Below are 20351 nucleotides of genomic sequence, written 5' to 3'. Positions count from 1 at the left end.
TAGGTGCAGGAGCTCTGGACTGAGTGAGTCATGGGATGGGGAAGGGAGGTGTCAAGAATGACTCTTGGGTTCTTGGCTTGAACCAGCTGGCTGCAAGGAGAAGTTGAAATGGAGAACCCTGGAGGAAGAGCAGGTCTAGGGGAATGATTAAGAGTTCAGTTTCAAATCTGTTGAATTTGAGAAGCCAGAAGACATCCAAGTGCAGATGCCACGCAGGCAGAGGAGTAACCAGTGGATCTGGATCCCAGAGGAGCTTGACTGGAGAGGCCGATTTGGGGGGGTGACGTACCTGAGATGGCCCTTGGAAGCCTGTGAGATCAGCTGAGCACACAGTGTAAACTGAGGAGAGAGGAGGGCCTGGGACGGAGCCAGAGGTGCTGGATATTTTAAGGTTAGGTGAGCAAAGGAGATGGAAAAAGAGCCGTCAGAGAAGAGGCGAATTAGGAGGGTGCGGTGTCAGAAGCCAAAACAAGAGAGTGACTTAAGTGGGGAGCTACGCTGAGTCTGGGAGGAGGCGGCATCCAGGAGCCCACTCTGAAGTCTCATTAAGATGGAGACCTGAGGGACAGAAAGGACTTAGCCAGGTTGGGGACAGGATTTGTGCTGGGCGCGGCTCAGAGTGGGGGCTGGGGGCATGGGACAGGGCAGGAATCACGGCATTCCCTGGGAGGAACAGCAGGTGGCAAGGCCTCTGTGGCTGGCTCACCTCACCTGAGGGCGGGTGTTTTAGAGTCTGTGATGCTCAGGATGCCACACCCCTCAGGGACCTGGTCAGGCATCCTTGGGTCTCTGTTTGAGCCCCTACAAGAGCTGAAGGCTTGGTGCCCTCACCTTGGGGTCTGCATGATGGTGGAAAACCATGTGGGGAGTGGGTTGGTTTGCTTGGGCTACCACATCAAAGCCCCGCAGACCAGGGCTTCAGAAACAGACGGTTATCATCTCTCAGTTCTGGAGGCTGGAAGTCCAAGATCAGGGTGTCAGCAGCGTCAGCTTCTCCTGCAGCCTCTCTCCTGGGCTTGCGGACAGCTCTCCTCTCCACTCCCTGTGTCCTCGCATGGTCATTGCCCAAATCCCCTCTTCTTAGAAGGACACCAGTCAGATTAGATTGGATTAGAGTCCATGCCAATGACCTCATTTTACCTTAATCACCTACGTAAAGGTCGCGTCTCCAAACACAGCCCCATTCAGAGGTACACAGGGTGAGAGTTTCAGCATATGAATTTTAGGGGACACAGTTCAGCCCCTAATAGGGAGTGAGGCTCCACGAGCCCCAGACACCATGGGGATCAAGCATGTGGGGAGCATTTTGAGGGCCCCAGACTCCCAGTGGACCTGTGTAGGCCTGGAGGTGGGCTCCTGCCTCCCCAGCACCAGGGGGACTGCCCTGATTCCCCCCTCCCTCCCACCCACAGGCTCCCTGATCGGCCAGAGACTTTCAGACCATCCCGATGTGAGGAAAATTGGGTTCACAGGCTCCACGGAGGTGGGCAAGCACATCATGAAAAGGTGCGTGGCTGGGGGTGGGGCAGAGGAAGGGCTGCCGCAGGCTGCGCCTGGGACATGGCAGTGCTGTCCGAGGAGCTGTGTCCTGCTTCTCAAGCTCCAGGGCGCAGCCACTTCCACGGCCCTGCTGGGCTCTATGCAAACGCTGAAGAGGCATCTGCCTTTCTGACAAAGCCCTGGGAGGCCTGGACGGAGACCTGCGGAGCACTGTCAGACCAGCAAGGGACTGGATTGAGAGGTGCTGAGAGTGTAAAACACACATGGATTTCAAGAACTGAGCACCCACAAAAAACTGAAATAGCTCATTAATAGGATGTTTTTTGTTTGTTTGTTTTCTGAGACAGGTCTTGCTCTGTCACCCATGGTGGAGTGCAGTGGCACCATCATAGCTCACTGCAGCCTTGACTTCCTGGGCTCAAGTGATGCTCCCACCTCAGCCTGCCAAGTAGCTGGGACTACAGGCATGCACCACCAAGCCCAGCTAATTTTTTGTGTTTTTCATAGAGACAGGGGTCTCACTGTGTTACCCAGACTGGTCTCAAACTCCTGGGCTCAAGCAATCCACCTGACGTGGCCTCCCATCTCAGTGCTGGGATGACAGGCGTGAGCCACTGTGCTCTGCCTTCATTAAGTTTTTATATTGCTTTCAAGTTGAAATGATAATATTCTTGATTAGTTGAGTTAAATAAAATATAATAAAATATTTTATTATTATATATTAATATAAAAGAAACCTGTTTCTTTTCAGGTTTTTTTTTTTTTTTCAATGGAGTCTCACTGTGTCACCCAGGCTGGAGTGCAGTGTCATGATCACGGCTCACTGCAGCCTCTGCCTCCCTGGCTCATGCGATCCTCCCACCTTACCTTCCGAGTAGCTAGGACTATAGACACATGCCACCACACCTGGATAAGTTTTTTTATTTTTTGTAGAGCTGGGGTTTTGCTATGTTGCCCAGCCTGGTCTCAAGCTCCTTTAATGTGGCTACCATCAAAAAAAGTCCCATCATCTATTTGGCTAGTGTTTGAAGCTTTCATTCTATTTCTATGGACAGAAGTGATCTAGGTCAATTCACGTCTTCATTCTTGGACTTTGGCTTCAAACTGACTGGTGTCATCTCCCAGGCTCTGTCATTAAACCACAATATGACCTGGGTCACACCCATGCCTTAGGTCCCCCATCAGTTCCATTACAGCAGTTTGACAGTGCAGGAGTTCTCGTCTCCATCACCGACAAGCTGGGAGAGCCAGCCAGGGCCAGACCACAGGGTAGCAGCTGGAGCCCTGACTGACACTGGAGCCTGCCCCAGCCCTGACACTGAACTTTTGGCGGTGGGTTTTGGCACCTGCACTTTGAGTGATGTGGGTAGGGGAATGGGGTAACTGCAAGTAGTCACAGCAGGTTTGCCTCTCCTGATTCAAAAGCTAGCTGGTCTCTTCCTCTGAGGTGTGTAGGTTGTAGTCACATCTGGGCACAGGTGAGTCAAGTCCAGGGTGAGGGCTCAGGAAATGTCAGCTCTGAGCACTCCAGAGCTGGACAGAGGGTTTGGGTGGCAAGATATGTTGATTTGCCTCACCGTGGTAACCATTGTACCATTGATATGTAGTTCATGATGTCATGCTGTAGCCGAGCGTGTGGTGGAACATGCTGTAGTCCCAGCTACTCGGGAGGCTGAGGTGGGAGGAGCCTGGGATGTGGAAGCGGTAATGAGGCAAAATCATGCACTGCACTCCAGCCTGGGCAACAAAGACAGCCTGGCTCCAAAAAAAAAAAAAAAAAAAAAAATTGATTAATTAAATAGAACAGAACAAAAAACAAAACTACCTCAATTTGAGCATTTTATATAAAAAAAATTAATACTAGGCTGGGCATGGTGGCTCACGCTGGAATCCCAGCACTTTAGGAGGCGAGGCCAGCAGATCACTTGAGGCCAGGAGTTTGAGACCACCCTGGCCAACATGGTGAAACCCCATCTCTACAAAACAAACATACAAACAAACAAAAAATAGCCAGGTGTGGTGGCACATGCCCCTATATTCCCAGCTACTCGAGAGGCTGAAGCAGGAGAATCACTTGAACCCGGAAGGCGGAGGTTACAGTAAGCCGAGATCACACCACTGCACTCCAGCCTGGGCAACAGAGTGTGACTCTATCTCAAAGTGGGGGGCGGGGAAGCTGGGTGCTGTGGCTCATGCCAGTAATCCCAGCATTTTGGGAGGCCGAGGCGGGCAGATCACCTGAGGTCAGGAGTTCAAGACCAGCCTAACCAACATGGTGAAACCCCATCTCTACTAAAAATACAAAAATTAGCCAGGTGTGGTGACACATGCCTGTAATCCCAGCTACTCAGGAGGCTGAGGTAGAAGAATTGCTTGAACCCGGGAGGCGGAGGTTGCAGTGAGACGAGACCATGCCTTTGCACCCTAGCTGGGGCGACAAGAGTGAGACTCCATCTAAAAATAAAAAATAAATAAAATAATAAAAAACTAAAAAAGCCATCATGCTATGAACCTCAAATACACACAGTAAAATTTATTTCAAAAAAAAAAGAAGAGCAAAGCAGAGCTCTGAGCAGCTTCCTGCCCCAGCATCCCTGGTTCTGCTGCTTTCTTCTTCCCAGACTGCCATGTCACCCGGACCTGCAGTTGAGATGGGGGCCATCTCCCTCGGTTGCTCCTGCAGAGGAGGCCTCTCCTCCCCAGTGGAGTCTCCTACCTGCCGGCTGTTAACTGAGTGTCCGGCTGAGGACAGCATCCCTGCAGTGCATTTCTTGCCCACTGATGTGATGTGTTCATGACTCCCAGCCTCTCTCTGTTTGCTCTGCTGCTAATACAGGGAGGTGCCACAGCCTCTGGGCCCCTGCAGCTGTACCAGCTGATGGTGCTGTTTTGTAATCCTTAATTTGTGCAGCACCAGCTGCGTACAGGCACTGTGTTTGGCACTGGGGCTGTAGTATGACCCAGACAGATGCGTGCCTGCCCTGGCCAGGCTCATGCTCTGCAGATGGGGTCAGAGGTCAACATGCAATAGAGCAAAGGGCAGCAGATGGGGTGCGCAGGCAGGCTGTGGTTTTATACAGGTCGATCAGGGAGGCACCCCAGAGAAGGGAACACAGACCTGCAAGAAACAAGGTGTGGAGTATGCAGCAGGAAGGGCAGTCCAGGGGGCAACGGGGCACAGGCCCGGTATATACGGGCCAGGAAAGAAAGGAAGGTGGCTGTGTGAAGTTGCAAGGGGCGGGGGGAGTGGGGAGGCACTGGCTGGGTCTTGCTTCTTGCAACAAAGCATGCTTTGAGCCTGCCCAGGTCCCTGCCACCTGGGGGCCCAATGCCCCTACCTGCTCTGGAGGGACCGGCCCCACCAGCCCTCTGTTCCTTGCAGCTGTGCCATAAGTAACGTGAAGAAGGTGTCCCTGGAACTGGGCGGGAAGTCACCCCTCATCATCTTTGCTGACTGTGACCTCAACAAGGCTGTGCAGATGGTGAGGGCCGGGCCTGGAGGGGGTAGGGACAGCAAGTGGGGACAGGGACCGTGGAGCCCAGAAGGCTCTGTCTCTGATTCCACAGCCACACTCACACGTGTAGCCCTGGTGGAGTCCATGGTGTCACCACAAGCATAGCATGGCAGGCAGCAGACTTAGTGAAGAAAGACGTGTGCCCTCCAAACATACTTCCCAAGAAGTTTCATAACTGCCAGGATAGCTGAGATCAACTGCCTATAACATATGTGTGTGTGTGTATTACATATCAATATGAAATCAGGAAACACACGCCACAGCTCCATCTGTTCTGAAATAAGCATGGCACCCTTTTCTGTCTGGTGAGAGGGCAAATCAGATGTGTTGATCTGCTTCACTATGGTAACCATTTTACCATCTATATGTAGTCCATAACTTCATGCTGTAAACCTCAAATATACACAATGAAATGTGTACTTTTAAAATAAAAGAGCAAAGCAGAACTCTGAGCACTTGGGCCCAGCCCTGCTGACAGTGACGCTCTCTGCCGGTGGCCGTGGGTGCACGTGCCTGGCTCCACCACTGACCTGCTGGGCAGCCTTGAGCAAGTTACCTAACCTCTCTGGCGTCTGTGCTCCCACCTGTGGGTAGGGACCATGGTGATACCCACCTCCTGGGTGGCTGCAGAATGAATATGTCTGAAGGGCTTAGATTAGTGGCAAGTGCCACGTAAGACACATGTGTTGGTCCTTGTTCTTACCATTAGTATTGTTGTTGCCTTGGTCCTGTCCTCACTCCTGTGGGAGCAAACCAGTAAGGCCACATTCTGCCAGGTCCCCAAATATGCCCCCGGCCCTATCTAAGTTCCACTGTGCCGTGGAAGACGGCCTGACACCCTAGCATGGCTGTGAAAGGGAGTCCAACCTAATTTGGTAGAGAAACTGAGGGAGGCAAGGGCATTGTTCACGGGCCCAGGTGAACCCATCAGCCCTGGGATCTAGCCAGGCTTGACCATGGCTCTCCGTCCTCCCCTGGGTCTCCCACAGCAGGCGAGTTTGAAAAAGCAGGCTGCCTGCAGCCTCTGAGGGCCTTTGTTGTGAACTCCTGCTGGAAGTTCCCTGGGCCAGGGCTGCCCCACCCCTCACCCACCCATGTCAGGGCTGCCTGCCTGTGTCTCACCCTCTGCCCTGTCACCTGCCACCTGCTCCGTGCTTACACACACGGCTGGCATCTCTCCTGTCAGCTCCGAGAATGTAGACTCTGAAACAGGAGTCAGCACCTCCTGGGCCACCCCAGCGAGCCCACCCAGGGTGCAGGAGGGTCTCAGGCAGGCCGAGGCTCACTCCCACTTGGTCCCCATGCTCTGCAGTGTAGATGGCGGCCTTGTCCTCCAGTGGTGGGAGTTGGGGCGTGGTGTCTCTCTGTCACTGCATGGGCCTCAGCGTCTTCACTTCCCACACCGTTATGTCTCACCTCTCCTCTTAAGGTGACTGAGGATTGAGTGTGGCCCACAGGAGGAGGTTAGGACACACGGGTGCCTCCCTTCCCAATGAGAAAGGGCAGCTGGGCCCTGGCAGAGCAGGGGGCTGGTGTCTCAGGAGGAGCAGTGACCTGGTGTTCTTGTCCATTCTCTGAAGGGGATGAGCTCTGTTTTCTTCAACAAAGGAGAGAACTGCATTGCAGCAGGCCGGCTGTTTGTGGAGGACTCCATTCATGATGAGTTCGTGCGGAGGGTGGTAAGTCCTGCCCCAGGGTCTGTGGGCTGCTGGTTCACCGGGACAGCAGCCTGGCTGGAGGGGGTTGGAGGAGGGGAGACAGGGCAGGGGTCGAGTGAGTCTGGGCTCCTCCTAGAGGACACTGCCCACGGGGGTCAGGGAACTCACAGTGGGAGCTGTGCTGAGTCTTCACCGGATTTTATTATTTCGCCAAGAAATAGCAGACCTGTAGCTCAAATTGACATCACCAAAAAGGGCCCGTCTTGGGTTGGCTCCCTAGAAGTGGAGCCTGGGGCAAGAATTCGGTGCATGTGGTTTACTCAGAGTGGACTCTTAGGTGAAGCCTGGAAGGAGAAGAGACCAGGGGAGGACCAGACAGAATGGAGCAAGGGCCTGGTCTCTGGTCAGCCTGGGTCTGACCGTGGACAGGGGCCCTGGAGCACAAATCCCCCTACATAGGCATGCCCCTGGGGCCGAGTGGCCAGGCTGCGGGCCCCTGTGGCAGGTAGGCTTGGCTGTGGGCCGCCAGTAGGGGCCAGCAGCTCCCATCAGGTTCCGCAGCCACCTTGCATGGCCTCGGGGATCTGGTGGGCACAGGATAGTGTCTTCCACCAGATTTATCCACTCAGCCACACCTGAAGAGCAGGCTTGATGCTGGCCTCGGACAGATGGGTGGTCCTGAGTCCCCTTGGGAGGTTTGTAATGCCTAGCTTCTCGGTTCCTCGACGGGTTGGCGTCATTCTCTCCAAGCAGCTCGGATATGGTGGGGAGTATGGGGCTGGCGGCACCAGCATTACCTTCTCACCACTTGGAGCCAGAGCAGGACATGACTCCTTCCTCACCACCTCTGTTAGAAAACACTGTGGGGTTGTCATGAGCCAGGCCCCAGCCATCCTTCATCCAGGCCATGATACCAGAGGTGGAGCAAGCTGAGGTTGGTTTAGCTTCCGCGAAGGGCTCCCCCCCGCCCCCAGGTTGTGGAGAGCAGCATCTGATCCCAGCAGGTAGCGGCAGGGTTGCGGGAGAGACAACCAGCAACCTCCACACATGGTTTCAGACAGATGGTGCCTGAGAAGCCAGGGAAAAAGAGGGCCCGTGAGCGGAGGGGTGAGGGAGGGGTCCCTGGAGAGCTGGCGCTGGACCCAGGGTGGTGGCTCAGAGTCCGGAAGGAGTGGGAAAAGGAAGGACTTTCTGGGAGGGGCTGGAAAAGCTTTTGCCGTATAACAAGCCTCAACATAGAGTGGGTGGAAATGACAGCCCTGCCCTCAGCTCATGATTCTGTGGGCAGCAGTGGCAGTCTAGGCTGGGGTTCGCTGGGGCTCACGTGGGTTTGTCAGAGCTTGCCCAAGCATCTGCAGTGAGGCTCGGGGGCAGCAGGGCAGCAGGCAACTTCGTGGGACAGCTGTCCTTGCCCTAGGGGCCTGTATTCTGCAGCATGTGCTGAGGCATGTTCATGTGGACAGTGGCAGGACTCCTGAGAGTGACAGCACAAGCTGAGAGGCTTCTTGAAATGCACGAAACATTGCTTCCATGCATTGTGCTGCCGAAGCAAGTCACAGGCTGGCCCAGATTTAAGGGGTGAGGAAACAGACTCTACCACGTGATGGGAGGCACAAGCTCATCTTCCGTAGTTAGGGAGCTGGCCTGCCTGGCCAAGCGAGGCCCATTGCTGTGATGGGCCCGGCACAGGAATAGCAGGACCAGGATACAGACCCAGGGACTACGGGAGATAAAGTGGCAGTCATGGGTGGAGTGTGGCTGCGGGGACATAGAGCTATGCACACAAAGTCCTGTCTGGGGGTCTTAAGGTAGTCATGAGACTTCCACAGTCGGGTGACTGCGAGGGCCATTGTCCCAGGGATAATTCTCAGGACAGTCACAATCCCAAATAAAGGAAGTGAGGCCAGTGTTCAGGAGGCTCAGTAGGCTGCTTGTCCTTTGTATCCAAGAGAGATTGGGGCGCAGTTTGGGTCTCCAGGACAGGAGCAGAGAATGAGGAACAAAAGCAACCGGGCTTGGCTACAGGGTGGAGACAGGACAGTCAGAGGCACTCAGTGGGCCTTGGTGGGAAGGGCAGAGGGGTGTCCCAGGTGCTCGAGTCACACCTGTGTCTGATTAGGGCTGACTGGGGGTGCAGGGTTTGCAAGATGTGAGATGCCCTGGCCTTGCAGCAGGAGGGTCAGCAGACTAGAGCCTTGGGCCCCTCCCCTCCACTTAATTTCTTTCCCACTTTAGCACCGGGACTATTGCAGCAGGGCTGGTGTATCCCATCCACCCCACATCCTGGAGTCCCCCAGACAAACAGTTCTTTCAGCTTCTTGATCCATGAGCCTGGTGCAGGACCAGAATCAGATACATGTTGTAATGAGCCCCATCTCCTCAACTAGTCAAATACACCAGCCTCTCTCCTCCTCACCCACACTCCTGTGCACCTCCATTCCCAGCCCATCTATTGCTGGGCTCCTGTCTCCTTGGAGACTTCTGTCCCTCTGCGCATAGGAGCCATCTGGGATTTCAGACTGGAAGGTGGATTTAGAGTCAGAATTCGGAAAGCCCTGAGGCTAGAATAGAGTGTGAACTTTCCTCAGGGGTCAGCCATGAGAGCTGAGTCAGGTGAGGATCATTGTCAGAAACTGCGGCAGAACAAGCCACGCCTGACTTGGAGGACTTTCTGCAGGTACAGGAGGTGCGGAAGATGAAGGTGGGCAACCCGCTGGACAGGGACACCGACCACGGGCCACAGAATCACCATGCCCACCTGATGAAGCTGATGGAGTACTGCCAGTGCGGCGTGAAGGAAGGGGCCACACTGGTCTGCGGTGGGAATCAAATCCCTCGGCCAGGTGAGTCACAGTGTGCCAGGCCCGCTTGGGTCAATTGAGGCAGCAGGTCCCATGGCCTCTGGTTCCCTGTCCAGCTGGAGAGAGCTGAAGGCCAGGTACCTGCACAGTCAGGCTGCAGCTCCATCTGGGACCTGGGATGGACTGGGCCTTGGCTATTTGGGCACCAGCCAGACCCGGGAATGGGATGAGCATTATTCAGTGCTGGTTTAGTCAGTATTGAACTGGACTCTGACTTGCCCTTACTGTCACCACAGCCTTGAGAGTCTCTCCCCGATAGATTTCAAGAGACTAGATTTTTTGATTTTCCTTCTACTTCACTGGCTGTTAACCTCTCAGCCGTTGCTCCACCTGTCCCCTCAATGCAGGTGCATCCCTGCCTATCCTTAGCTTGGAGCACCTCTCATGGGGGACAGTTCGCCTGCAGGATCGCTCCCCTGCTCAGACCCTACCAGATACAGGCCTCCAGGCTCCACCCCACCCAGAGCTCCTCACCGCATAGCCAGCGGCACTGGACACTTCCACCTGGATGTTCCCCAGGCCCTTCAAACTCAATGGTCATTGCAATGTCCCAGCCAGAGTTGAGCCCAGACACACACACCTGCTGCTCCAGGACCCTCTGTCTGATCGAGTCATCCAGGCCAGAAGTGCAGCAGCCACAGGGATGGACTGTTGATGCTACTGCCAAGGGACAGGTGCCATGACTGTCTTCCTCACCCCTAGCTCCTTTGTGCCTAGACTGGGCCTTGCACAGAGTAGGTCCTCAATTAATCTGATGGCATGAAGGAGGAAAGGGAAGAAGGAATCCCTGACTCTTCTCTTTCTGTGACCCCCATTTAAATTATTTGCCTGATTCTGTAAAATCTGAGAATTGTCCCACTGTGGACCTCCTCTGCCTCCTGACCCTTGTGCGGGCTCCCTGCATCTTGCCTTGCTCGGTGTCACAGCAGCCTCCCAAGTGGCCTTGTGAGCCTGCTGATCCTTTACTCACACAGTTGCCAGGGTCTGGTGACCTCTCCTCCGTTAAGACCTCGTAGCAGTGACCCACCCTCCCGCAGTGCAAGTTCAGACTCCTTGACCTTATAGCCAGAGTCCTTCATGATCTGTGCCTGACTTGCCCTTGACCTGTACTGCAGCCGCATTTCATTCTCTCCAGAGGTTTCTAGTGCTTTCCTGGGCTCCATGCATTTGCTGCTGCTCGACTTAGTGGAGGCTTTCGAGTGTCCCCACCTGGAGAGCTCCTGCTTCTTTAGCTCACAGGACATCCAAACCCAGGCATGCCCATGTCACAGGGTGCCGGGCACCACACACCTCAACAGAGCTCTCGTGACCACTGCACTGCTGCTGTCACTGTCCACTTACCCTCTTCCCACTCCTGCTGGACTGCGAGTTCCATGAGGCAGATGGGGTGGGAGGAGCATCACCAGGGCCCTTGCAGGGCAAGGATGGCCGGGTTCAGGGTTGGTGGGATTGAGGCCCTGTGCCAGGAGCAGGGCTAGGGAGCCAGCAAGGGTTAGAGCAGCACCAGGGAACCAGGAATAGTGGGGAGTCATCACCCCATCCTGGAGAGGGTATGAGAAGGAGCAGAATTCCTACAGCCCAGTGAGGGGCAGAGCACAGGATGGGGCTGCTTTCTGGTGGCCCAAGGACCAGGAGACCAGCTCTTAGGGTCTAGAGGGGATAGGGGAGAGTACAAGGTAGATGGGGAGGGGACGACAGAGGGGTGGTCAGCATGGCTCACATGCCCCGGCAGAAGTGCTGCAAGACTGTGGAGTAAACACAGGCCACATAAACCACTGTGTGTGTACATGAGTCACATTTTCACAATTGTAATCAGTGTTAAAATGTCATTTATAAATGTATGAAAAATATTGAATATTTTATTAGTTAAATAACTTTGTAACATTTTTTGAAATTTTCTATTTCTCTAAAAACTAGAGTGAGAAAATTCCCGGTCTCTTGATTATTCCTGTCAGGCAGGATTGAATTTCAGTGAGGTCAGGCAGGATTGACCTCAGTGCAGCAGGTCTCAGGGCTCCGTCTCTAGAGAAAAGAGAGAGAAAGCATTTCAGTTGTCAGAAGTGCGTCTGCCCTGGCAACCAGGGCCTGTAGGGGTTGCATCCAGGGTTGGGATTAGGTGGTCCCTTCTTGACTGGAGAGCATGAAGTTGGGCCTTGGTAGGGACCCCAGAAGGGCAGAGGGAGGGAGTCCCAGGAGGTCCAGTGTCCAGAGCTCCTCCCCTCTCACCTCCTCCTACTCCATGGGTTGTAGCCACCAGGGTCAGTGGCAGAGCTGCCTGGGAGGTTTCACCTGCCAAACAATCTAGGAGGTTGTAGATTAGCTGTCACCAGAAAAGCTCCAGTCTTTGCTTTGGCCATGGGTTCTGGCACTAAGATTGGACTTGGGATCAGGTCTCAGCTCTGTCACCTGCCAACCTGCAGCCCCATTTCCCTCAACAGCACTCCTTTAGAAGCATGGTGAGACCCACATCAAAGAACATGCCAGGTGGGAGAGCCACCTGCAGCATGGCGACACCCGTCACATGGGTGCCACGACCCGGCGCTTATGTCAGGTCATCCGCAGGTGGCTGCCCAGGCCCTGCTGACGGGGAGGCTGGACCATCGGGCACTGTGTCTCCCATGTACAGCGGGTCTCCATCTCTCTTGCAGGGTTCTTCTTTGAGCCAACTGTTTTCACAGATGTGGAAGACCACATGTTCATAGCCAAGGAGGAGTCCTTTGGACCTGTCATGATCATCTCTCGGTTTGCTGATGGGTAGGAAATCCTGCTGATGTCTCAAGGGCCCTGACTCTCTCCCACGTGTTACTGGGGTCTTCGTGTGGGCTTTGGGAGGTAGTCTATGGGCAGTGAGGAGGAGAACTCAGGCAGGGTGCAAGCCATCGACATCCCGCCTGGGCCGCCTGCTGAGTCTCCACACCCCTGAGAAGAGACCTGGGGCTTTGAGTCCCCCTGTGAGCAAAGACAGTTCCCTTCCCTGTCCTTGTCCCTTGCCACGTGCTCCGGCATGTTTCTCGCAGCCCACTGGACTCTGTTCTAAGGTCTGTTACCGTGCACTAAACCACCCACACTGAGTGGCTTGGAATAATCAGAGATTTATTTTACTCATGGTCTAGGTTCAATGAGGCGAACCCATCTCTGCTCCATGCAGTATCTGGCCTCAGCTGGGGCGACAGAGTGGCTATCCTCATGCTGCCGGGGGTCTCCCAGGAGGCTTCCTCCGTGTGGCAGCCTCGGGGTTGCCAAGGCACCTGGTTCCCCCTCGGAGGCCAGGTGAAAGCCAAAAGGCTCTTTATAATCTGGCTCTTCAGAATCCCAGAGCATCCCTTCCACCACAGCCTAGTGATCAAGCAAGTTACCCAGGCCAGCCTGGGCTGGAAGGGAAAACTGTACTCCACTCACAGTGAGGCCACAGAGGCCCATGCTGATACTTCTCAGGCTTACCCCTTGTCTCCGTAGCACCTTGGAGCAAACTGCAAAATCGTGCCTCATCCTTACATTTTACTATCCAACTATCAAAAAAACCCCAGAAATTATCGTCATATGTCAATGGCATTAGAATAAGAGACTTCAGTGCCACCTAGCCAATAAATATGGTTGTAGTAAGTCTCCAGATCACTGATGTCTGGTGAATGCCCAACCTGCCAAGGGCACATGTGGGTCCTTCTGCATGTGAGGACCCAGTGGCTCCTCTCTGGGCCCCTGCTCCCAGTCTGTGGAATAAAAAGCTCACCCCATGATCCAGGAGCCCCTGTGGTGGCTGCCTGCACATGGGCCCCTGCCCTTCCTCCTCACTCTCAGCCCAGCCCAACCCCATCCTGCCCCGGTGCCGTAGCCTGGCACATTTTCTCCTCGGAAGGTCTTATGCAGCTGGGGTGTAAAGCAGGCCAGGCTCTCGTCTGCACCTCACTCAGGGAGTTCTTCCTGGACTTTCTCTCCAGGGACGTGGACGCCGTGCTGTCTCGGGCCAATGCCACGGAATTTGGCCTGGCTTCTGGTGTCTTCACCAGGGACATCAACAAGGCCCTGTATGTCAGTGACAAGCTCCAGGCAGGCACTGTGTTTGTCAACACGTACAACAAGACCGATGTGGCCGCTCCCTTCGGAGGATTTAAACAGTCTGGATTTGGCAAAGATCTAGGTAACCTACTCCTGCCTGTGGGGTTGCTTTCATTTATTCATTCAGCAAACATCCGTTCAGAACCACTTAGTGCCAGGTCCTATCGCAGATGCAGGGATGTAGCCTTGAACATGATGGCTGTCAGGGCTCACTTCTTACTGGGAGGGAACATGTGACAAGTCCATGAGCAAGATGCTTGCAGAGAGGGGTGGTGCTGGGAAGAAGGCAAGAAGAGTGGCCTGGGGGAGACACTCCGGCCAGGAGGCAGTGGAGGCCTCTCTGGTGTGGTGGCATCTGTGCTACCCAGACCTGCATGGCAGGGAGGAGTTGGCCGTGAAGACCCAGGGGCCCGTGTTTCTAGCTGAGGGTTCAGCAGGTCCTTGGGGGAACCAGTTTTGGTTGTGGAGTTGCAGAGAGGACAGAGTGGTGGGAGTGGGCCAAGGGGGAGCAGGAGGGAGGAGAGGAGGCCTGAGAGGCAGGGAGGGGCCAGATAGAAGGCCCATGGGCCATGGTCAGGGGCTCAGGTTGCGTCCTTAGTGTAAAGAGGAGCCATGAGACCAAATGTACCGCCCAGGTGAACACCATGGGTGTTGCAAGTCTCCCAGTAGAGATGAAGTCACTGAGGTGGCAGCAGGCGGGGTCCCCCAGCACACAGCGCAGGCCCCCCAGTGCTCCGTCCGCTGGGTGGAATGGAGTTCTGCTCCAGCCCTCTCTCCCTGGGCTGCTCCAAGCCTTGGGCCTCATTCTGCTCTCTCAGCAGTGGGGACTAGACAGGTCTTATGGGCAAGCTTGGCAGGGGTGGCTGGCAAGGTCCGGGGGAGCTGTATGCTGTCTCAGAGTTCCCACCTGTCTCTCCAGGCTCCTGTTCCAGCCCAGAGACCACAGGGAAGGTCATGCTGAGGCTGGGGGTCAAAGGGTGGTCACTGTTTCCAGTTTTCTCTCCTCCCCCTGCCCCCATCTTTCAAGCCCTGCAGAAGCCCCCAAGGGTGCCTGTGAGAGGGGCCCATGTGTGCCCACAGGGCTGGACTCACATGCACGTATAGGCTGGACACTCCTGCTTCCTGTGTCCCTGTCTGCCTCCTCTTCCTGCCTTCTCCCAGGCCACCTTCCTGGTGTCCACCATGGGAATCCATGAGGCCCAAGGCCTCCCAGGGAAGGCTATGGCTGCCAAGTCCCCACAACATGATCTGAGCCCCTTATGAATCCTCCCTGAGTTCCCCTGGCTCCCTCCCAACCCTGGTCCCTGTATCCTGCTGAGAGGACCAGCACCCTCCTGGGACAGGCCCACAAGCCAAGCCTTCCAAGAGCCCGCCTGGGCAGGCCCAGGACTTCAGAGGGACAGGGCAGTGGCATTTGGGGCAGTGCCACTCCTGGGGCCAGCCAGAGCTGCTGGGGAGCTGTCAGACAGCCCCAGGCTTCACACTTGTCATGGGGCTGAGACGCACCAGCCACATAGCACTGCCAAGGTCTGGGGCCTCAGGGCCCTGCGAGGCATCTCCTTTTCCCAGCCACAGCTTGATGCAGACATAGCTGGGGGCAGCCATGGGAGAAGAGATGGGCCAGTGAGTCTGGGCAGTAACACCAAGTCCTCCACCCCCTTCCGCCTGAAGGGGCTTCCCGCTGTCCAGACAAGGCGGTGGGAGCCGGGGAAGATTCTTAAATGGCTGCCTCAGATTGGCTTTGTATTCTGGGAGTCCTGGCCCACTATCCACTGTCAGGGATAACCTGGGTAAGATTCATGACCTCGCTGGGCCTCGACTTCACACCTGGAAGTGGGGTGAGCCAGAGCTGCCCTCACGCGGTTGCTGAGGAATAAGACACTTGCAGCCCCCAGCAGTGGTTCCTGCCTGTGGTGGCAGCTGCTGTGACCTTTGTGGTGTCTTACAGGAGAGGCGGCTCTGAACGAGTACCTGCGGGTCAAGACGGTGACCTTCGAATACTGAAGAAAGGTCTTTGTGAGAAGAAAGTCCCTGCCCCTCCCTGGCGGCTGGGCCCCTCCCTCTTAAGCCTGGGTGCACAGCACCTCCCACCTGGGGGCTAGTGGAAGCCCTCCTGCCTGCACCCCACGTCTGCATCTGGGACACCCTCTGTCCAGTCAGCAGCAGCCCTTGGCTGGGTGAGGAATGCCCCTCCCAGGGAGAATAAAGCTTCTGAAGAGAGACCATCCACACCTCCGCGTCTCTCTGCTCCACCCGTGGGTATTCCTGGGTGGGCCTGGAATTTGCGGTCACCTGGGCATGACGGTGCTGCTTGGCCTGGGAGAGCCAGACACCTGGGGAGAGAGACAGGAGGAAATGGGTGTGGGCCATCTCAGCCCCAAAGAGCAGAAGCTGTGACAGAGTCAGGGTGCAGGAGGTTTGAGGGTAACCCCTAGGAAACTGGTGGGAAGATGGGGATGGAGCTGGGCGAGCCCTGGACTGGAAGGCAGCTCAAACTCCCTCAGCAGATGGGGGCTGGGCCCTCGCCCCTGCTCTGTCAGTGTGGCTGTGCTCTCAGCTGGTAGCCAGCCCGAGGGCCTGCAGTAGAGGGCCGGGCCCAGCTAGGAATGCCAGGCAGAGCTCGACTTCCATCCAACACGGTGTCTCCTGTGTACCTTTATGGCTTCTCCTTGGCCCAGGGACCTGCCCTATAGCTCTTTCCCGTGCCCTCTCCCTGTGGGAGCCTCCTCTCTGCACCCTCATCCTGTAGGCACCAAACACTGCAACCTGACCAACCTGCTGTCACCTCAGTTTCCCCACATGGAGCTCTCTTCTTGGCATCTCATCTCCCCACCCACCTGGCTCTGTCCCTCTGGGTCCCACAGGCCCACTGCAGGCCCCTCTGTCCCTCCCCACAGGCCGAGGCCACGCTGAGAGCTCTAGGCCCAGCCTCTGCTATGTCTGGGAACGTGCAGCATGCTGCCCTTCAGAGGCCTGTGAGTTCCCCGTCTCCTCAGGGATTCCCCATCCTGCTTTCCTTTATGATTCCTGCTCTTCTAGGAAGCGTGTGCTTCCATAAAGGCCCGTCCAGACCCCGCCGTTCGAAGGCTGCTGGCAGCGATAGTAACAGGCAGTGCCAAACTCCATACTGGCTACACTTCTGTCCCTTGAGCACCAGCTCGATGCCAGGCAGGGCTCCAAATCCTCCATGCATGTTTCTCTTGCTGCTCATGATCCCGGGGAGGCAGGAGGTATTTTTATCATCATTTATAAATCAGGAAATGGAGGCAAAGAGACATTTAACAGCCCAAGGTTACATAGCTACTGTGAAATTGTGTTCCCCTTACTTCCCAAATTAGGAGGACATTGAAGCCCCCTCTGCCTGCAGAGTAACTCACCCCTCCCAGGTGCCGAGTCTCCCAGAACAGGCCGTGGCTGGGGGTGGCCTGGCAGAGGTGGCTGTGCTCCTGGGCACCCACACCCACCATGGGAGAGGCTCTACTCTCCCATGGCCACCCCACCCAACTGTGAAGCAGGCCTTGCTGGCGTCAGGTTGAGCTGCTCACACGGCCTTCCTAGAAGTCCAGGAGAAACCCACTAACTCCCACTCCATGCAGTTCCTCAGAGCCTGAAGCCCAGGCCCAAGCCAGGCCTACTGGGAGTGTCCCCTTCCCTCTTCCCACCTGCCTCCTGCGGCAGGGCCGGCTCAGACCCCAGAGTGCTTCTGGCACGTCCAGCCTCACATCTTGCTGTCTACAGGCAGGAAAGAATGTGCCTTCACTTCCACTTAAAGCCTTCTGGGCTCTGTTGCTAGCTCAGAATTGGTCTTCTACCACAATGCTTGGTGCTGGAGACGGCAGCTGCTTGGAGAGAAGCTGTTCCCGTCTCTAGCAGTGGGACTTGCCCTAGCACGCACCGCTTATACCAGAACAGATGAGTCCATGTCAACCCTTTCCTGGGTTCCCTTTGTTCTGCCTCAAACACTCCCAGGGCTGGGGTATCCACGGCAGCGTCCAAGCGCATGCAGCTGTCTCTCATCCCAGTCAGGTCTCTCACACTCCTCCCAACAAGAGGTGGAAGCCTGCCTGGTGTCTCCATAGGGTCAGCCCTGGCTTCCCTGTAAACATCCTTCGTGACAGAAGAGCAGGCAAAGCCTCAAGCACAGGCCCATCCAACTCAAACAGAGCCAGGAAGCGCCTCTCCCCACTCTTCAGACACAGTTTTAGCCAGGGTGCCCACTGCAGTCACGCTAGAGACCTCTGGTGCAAATGGGCAAGACTGGACCCAGCTTTCCAGCTTTCTTCCCCTTCCCATAATTCTTTCTTCCCCTTTCCATAATTTCCCCTGAAAGTGTAAGGTAAGGACATAAGATTTCGTTATCCCCCAATTTCCTGCCTTTGTCCCCTTCTTTCTTAAGTCATAACCTCTGCATTTTACTTGGGCACACAGCTGCCCAGAAGAAAGGCTGGATTTTCCTGCATTCTTTGCACTAGGTGTTGGTCAAGGAACCAAGTTCTTGTCAACAGGATCCAGGTGCAAATGATCTGTGCGGTTTCTGACATGCACCCTGTAAGGGGGGTCATGCTGTTGCCCTCCTTTCCCTCCCCGGGCTGGCTGGAAGCAGACCCAGTGACACGACGATGGGCATTGCCCAACCTTGCGAATGTGGGCAGTGCCTGGGCCCGGAGGCGGGGGGCGGGGGGCAGTGGGCAGCTGCCCAAGATGGAGGAAGCCGAGCCCAACATCATGGAGGCTCATCTTCCCCAAAGCGACTCACCGCCAGGCTATTCGGTGGGAGATAAGCTTTTATAAACTTTTGTGGCCTTTGAGCATATTTATGTCTCGCCTGTTAACAGAAGCATTTAAGGTGGTTTAGAAGTATAATAAACAAAAATATGCATGAGCAAATGGGGGCTGAGAGCAAAGTGGTGGTGAGTCAAATCCAGAGTGTGGTCCGTATCCAGACTGCAGGCTGCAAAACTACATACCCTTCTAAAGCTGGGCCACAATTCAGCTCAGAGCTTTCTGGCTACCAGGAGTGCAAGGACACCTGATTGGTGACCTAATTCACGGTGTCCAGATGCCAGAAACAAATTAGTGTTCTGGAGGATAACTGCTCCTCGTAGAGATAGTAATCCATCTCATGAATCCTCCTTAAAAATATTTTATAGGCGGGGCACGGTGGCTCACGCCTGTAATCCCAACACTTTGAGAGGCCGAGGCAGGCGGATCATGAAGTCAGGAGATCGAGACCATCCTGGCTAACATGGTGAAACTCCGTCTCTACTAAAAATACAAAAAATTAGCCGGGTGTGTGGTGGGCACCTGTAATCTCAGCTGCTCAGGAGGCTGAGGCAGGAGAATGGTGTGAACCCAGGAGGTGGAGCTTGCAGTGAGCTGAGATTGCGCCACTGCACTCCAACCTGGGCAACAGAGTGAGACTCTGTCTCAAAAAAAAAAAAAAAAAAAAAAAGTTTTATAATATAATGACTGCTGTCTTATGTGACTTCAACCTAGGGTGGCAAGTTGCACACAGCTGTTTCTTATGACCTTCCCCAGTGTGACTGAACGCACATTAAACCCCCGCCACTACCAGCAGCTCACCAGGGCAGGGAGTGTGTGCATGGGGGGGGCAGCACGCTGGATCCAGGGCTCTAGTGCTCTGCTGATCTGACTTCATCCAACTGGGATAGGGTGAGGAGGAAGTGGAATTCACCAGAAGTCTTTCCACGGAGAGCTTTGCATTTACCTAGAACATTCTGATGTGGTGAAGCTGGGATGGTGGGACATTCAGAATCAAAGGCTGGCCACAGACTTGCTCTAGGTAATAAAGGGAAGGAGAATCCTAAGGGAGGTGGAAAAGAGAGGAGGTGGGACCCAGCAAGGGTGGTGCTGGAGGGAGGGAGGGGGGAGTAGGACCCTCCGTGGCAGAGTGGAGACCTGTCTTTGGGGAGAATATGGGACTGTGTGATGGAAACTCCCTTCCCTTTCTCCCCTCCAAAATCAGCAGTTCCTCTTTGTTCCATGTTCTTTGTGGGAATGGCCCCTTTTGGGCAAGCTCAAAGAGGAGCTGATTTCTGTAGCTCCAAAGACACAAACAGGAGCAGACTGCAGAGCAAAGCCCGCCACATCTGGCTGGACTGCACATCCATTAGGCATCCTCCACAAAGGCTGCTTCTCCCTCTGCCAACACACAGTGGACATGTGTAGAACCAAGAAATTAATCCTTGGTGTCATAAGCTACTGAGAGCTCAGGGCTGTGTTGATGGCTGCAGTGACAGATTCTGGGCACCAGTTATAATGCAGTTATAAAGTTTTGGAGAAACCAAAACAGCAAACAGTAGAGGAAGAGTTAAAACAATGATTCCCAACCTTAACTACCCCAATATCTTCATTCTACCCTCTTTATTTATTTAGACAGTCTCTGTCACTCAGATTGGACTGCGGTGGTGCAGTCTCAGCACACTGCACCCTCCCTCTCCCGGGTTCAAGCGATTCTCCTGCCTCAGCCTCCCGAGTAGGTGGGACTACAGGTGTGCGCCACCACACCTGGCTAATTTTTGTATTTTTAGTAGAGATGGGGTTCACCATGTTGGCCAGGCTGTTCTCAAACTCCTGACCTCAAGTGATCCACCCGCCTTGGCCACCCAAAATGCTGGGATTATGGGTGTGAGCCACCGCACCTGGCCTCATTCTACCCTCTTTAAATCCTCTAATGAAATTCACAGATCATATTACCAACACATTATCTAAATGATATTACTTTAATATAAATGAGAAAT

At 54.8% G+C, this 20351-nt stretch overlaps 1 protein-coding gene across 2 annotated transcripts in view; it reads left to right on the top strand.

Moving 5' to 3' along the window:
• ALDH1L1 (aldehyde dehydrogenase 1 family member L1) overlaps positions 1-15819 on the top strand; it is an 81996-nt gene extending 66177 nt beyond the window's left edge. The window contains exons 17-23 of one of the 2 annotated variants that reach the window (XM_031663059.1): positions 1413-1506; positions 4883-4982; positions 6596-6694; positions 9351-9516; positions 12183-12288; positions 13473-13672; positions 15539-15819. In XM_031663059.1, the coding sequence (XP_031518919.1) occupies positions 1413-1506; positions 4883-4982; positions 6596-6694; positions 9351-9516; positions 12183-12288; positions 13473-13672; positions 15539-15594 (821 nt within the window). In that variant the 3' untranslated portion in view covers positions 15595-15819. Of the gene's footprint in view, positions 1-1412; positions 1507-4882; positions 4983-6595; positions 6695-9350; positions 9517-12182; positions 12289-13472; positions 14018-15538 lie in introns of those variants that run through there. The other variant, XM_031663058.1, reaches the window with a different exon arrangement.
• Positions 15820-20351: the final 4532 nt, after the last annotated feature.

This window comes from Papio anubis, chromosome 2 (genome assembly GCF_008728515.1).
Source record: "Papio anubis isolate 15944 chromosome 2, Panubis1.0, whole genome shotgun sequence".
NCBI lineage: Eukaryota > Metazoa > Chordata > Mammalia > Primates > Cercopithecidae > Papio > Papio anubis.
This window is presented reverse-complemented; position numbering and strand designations above follow the sequence as displayed.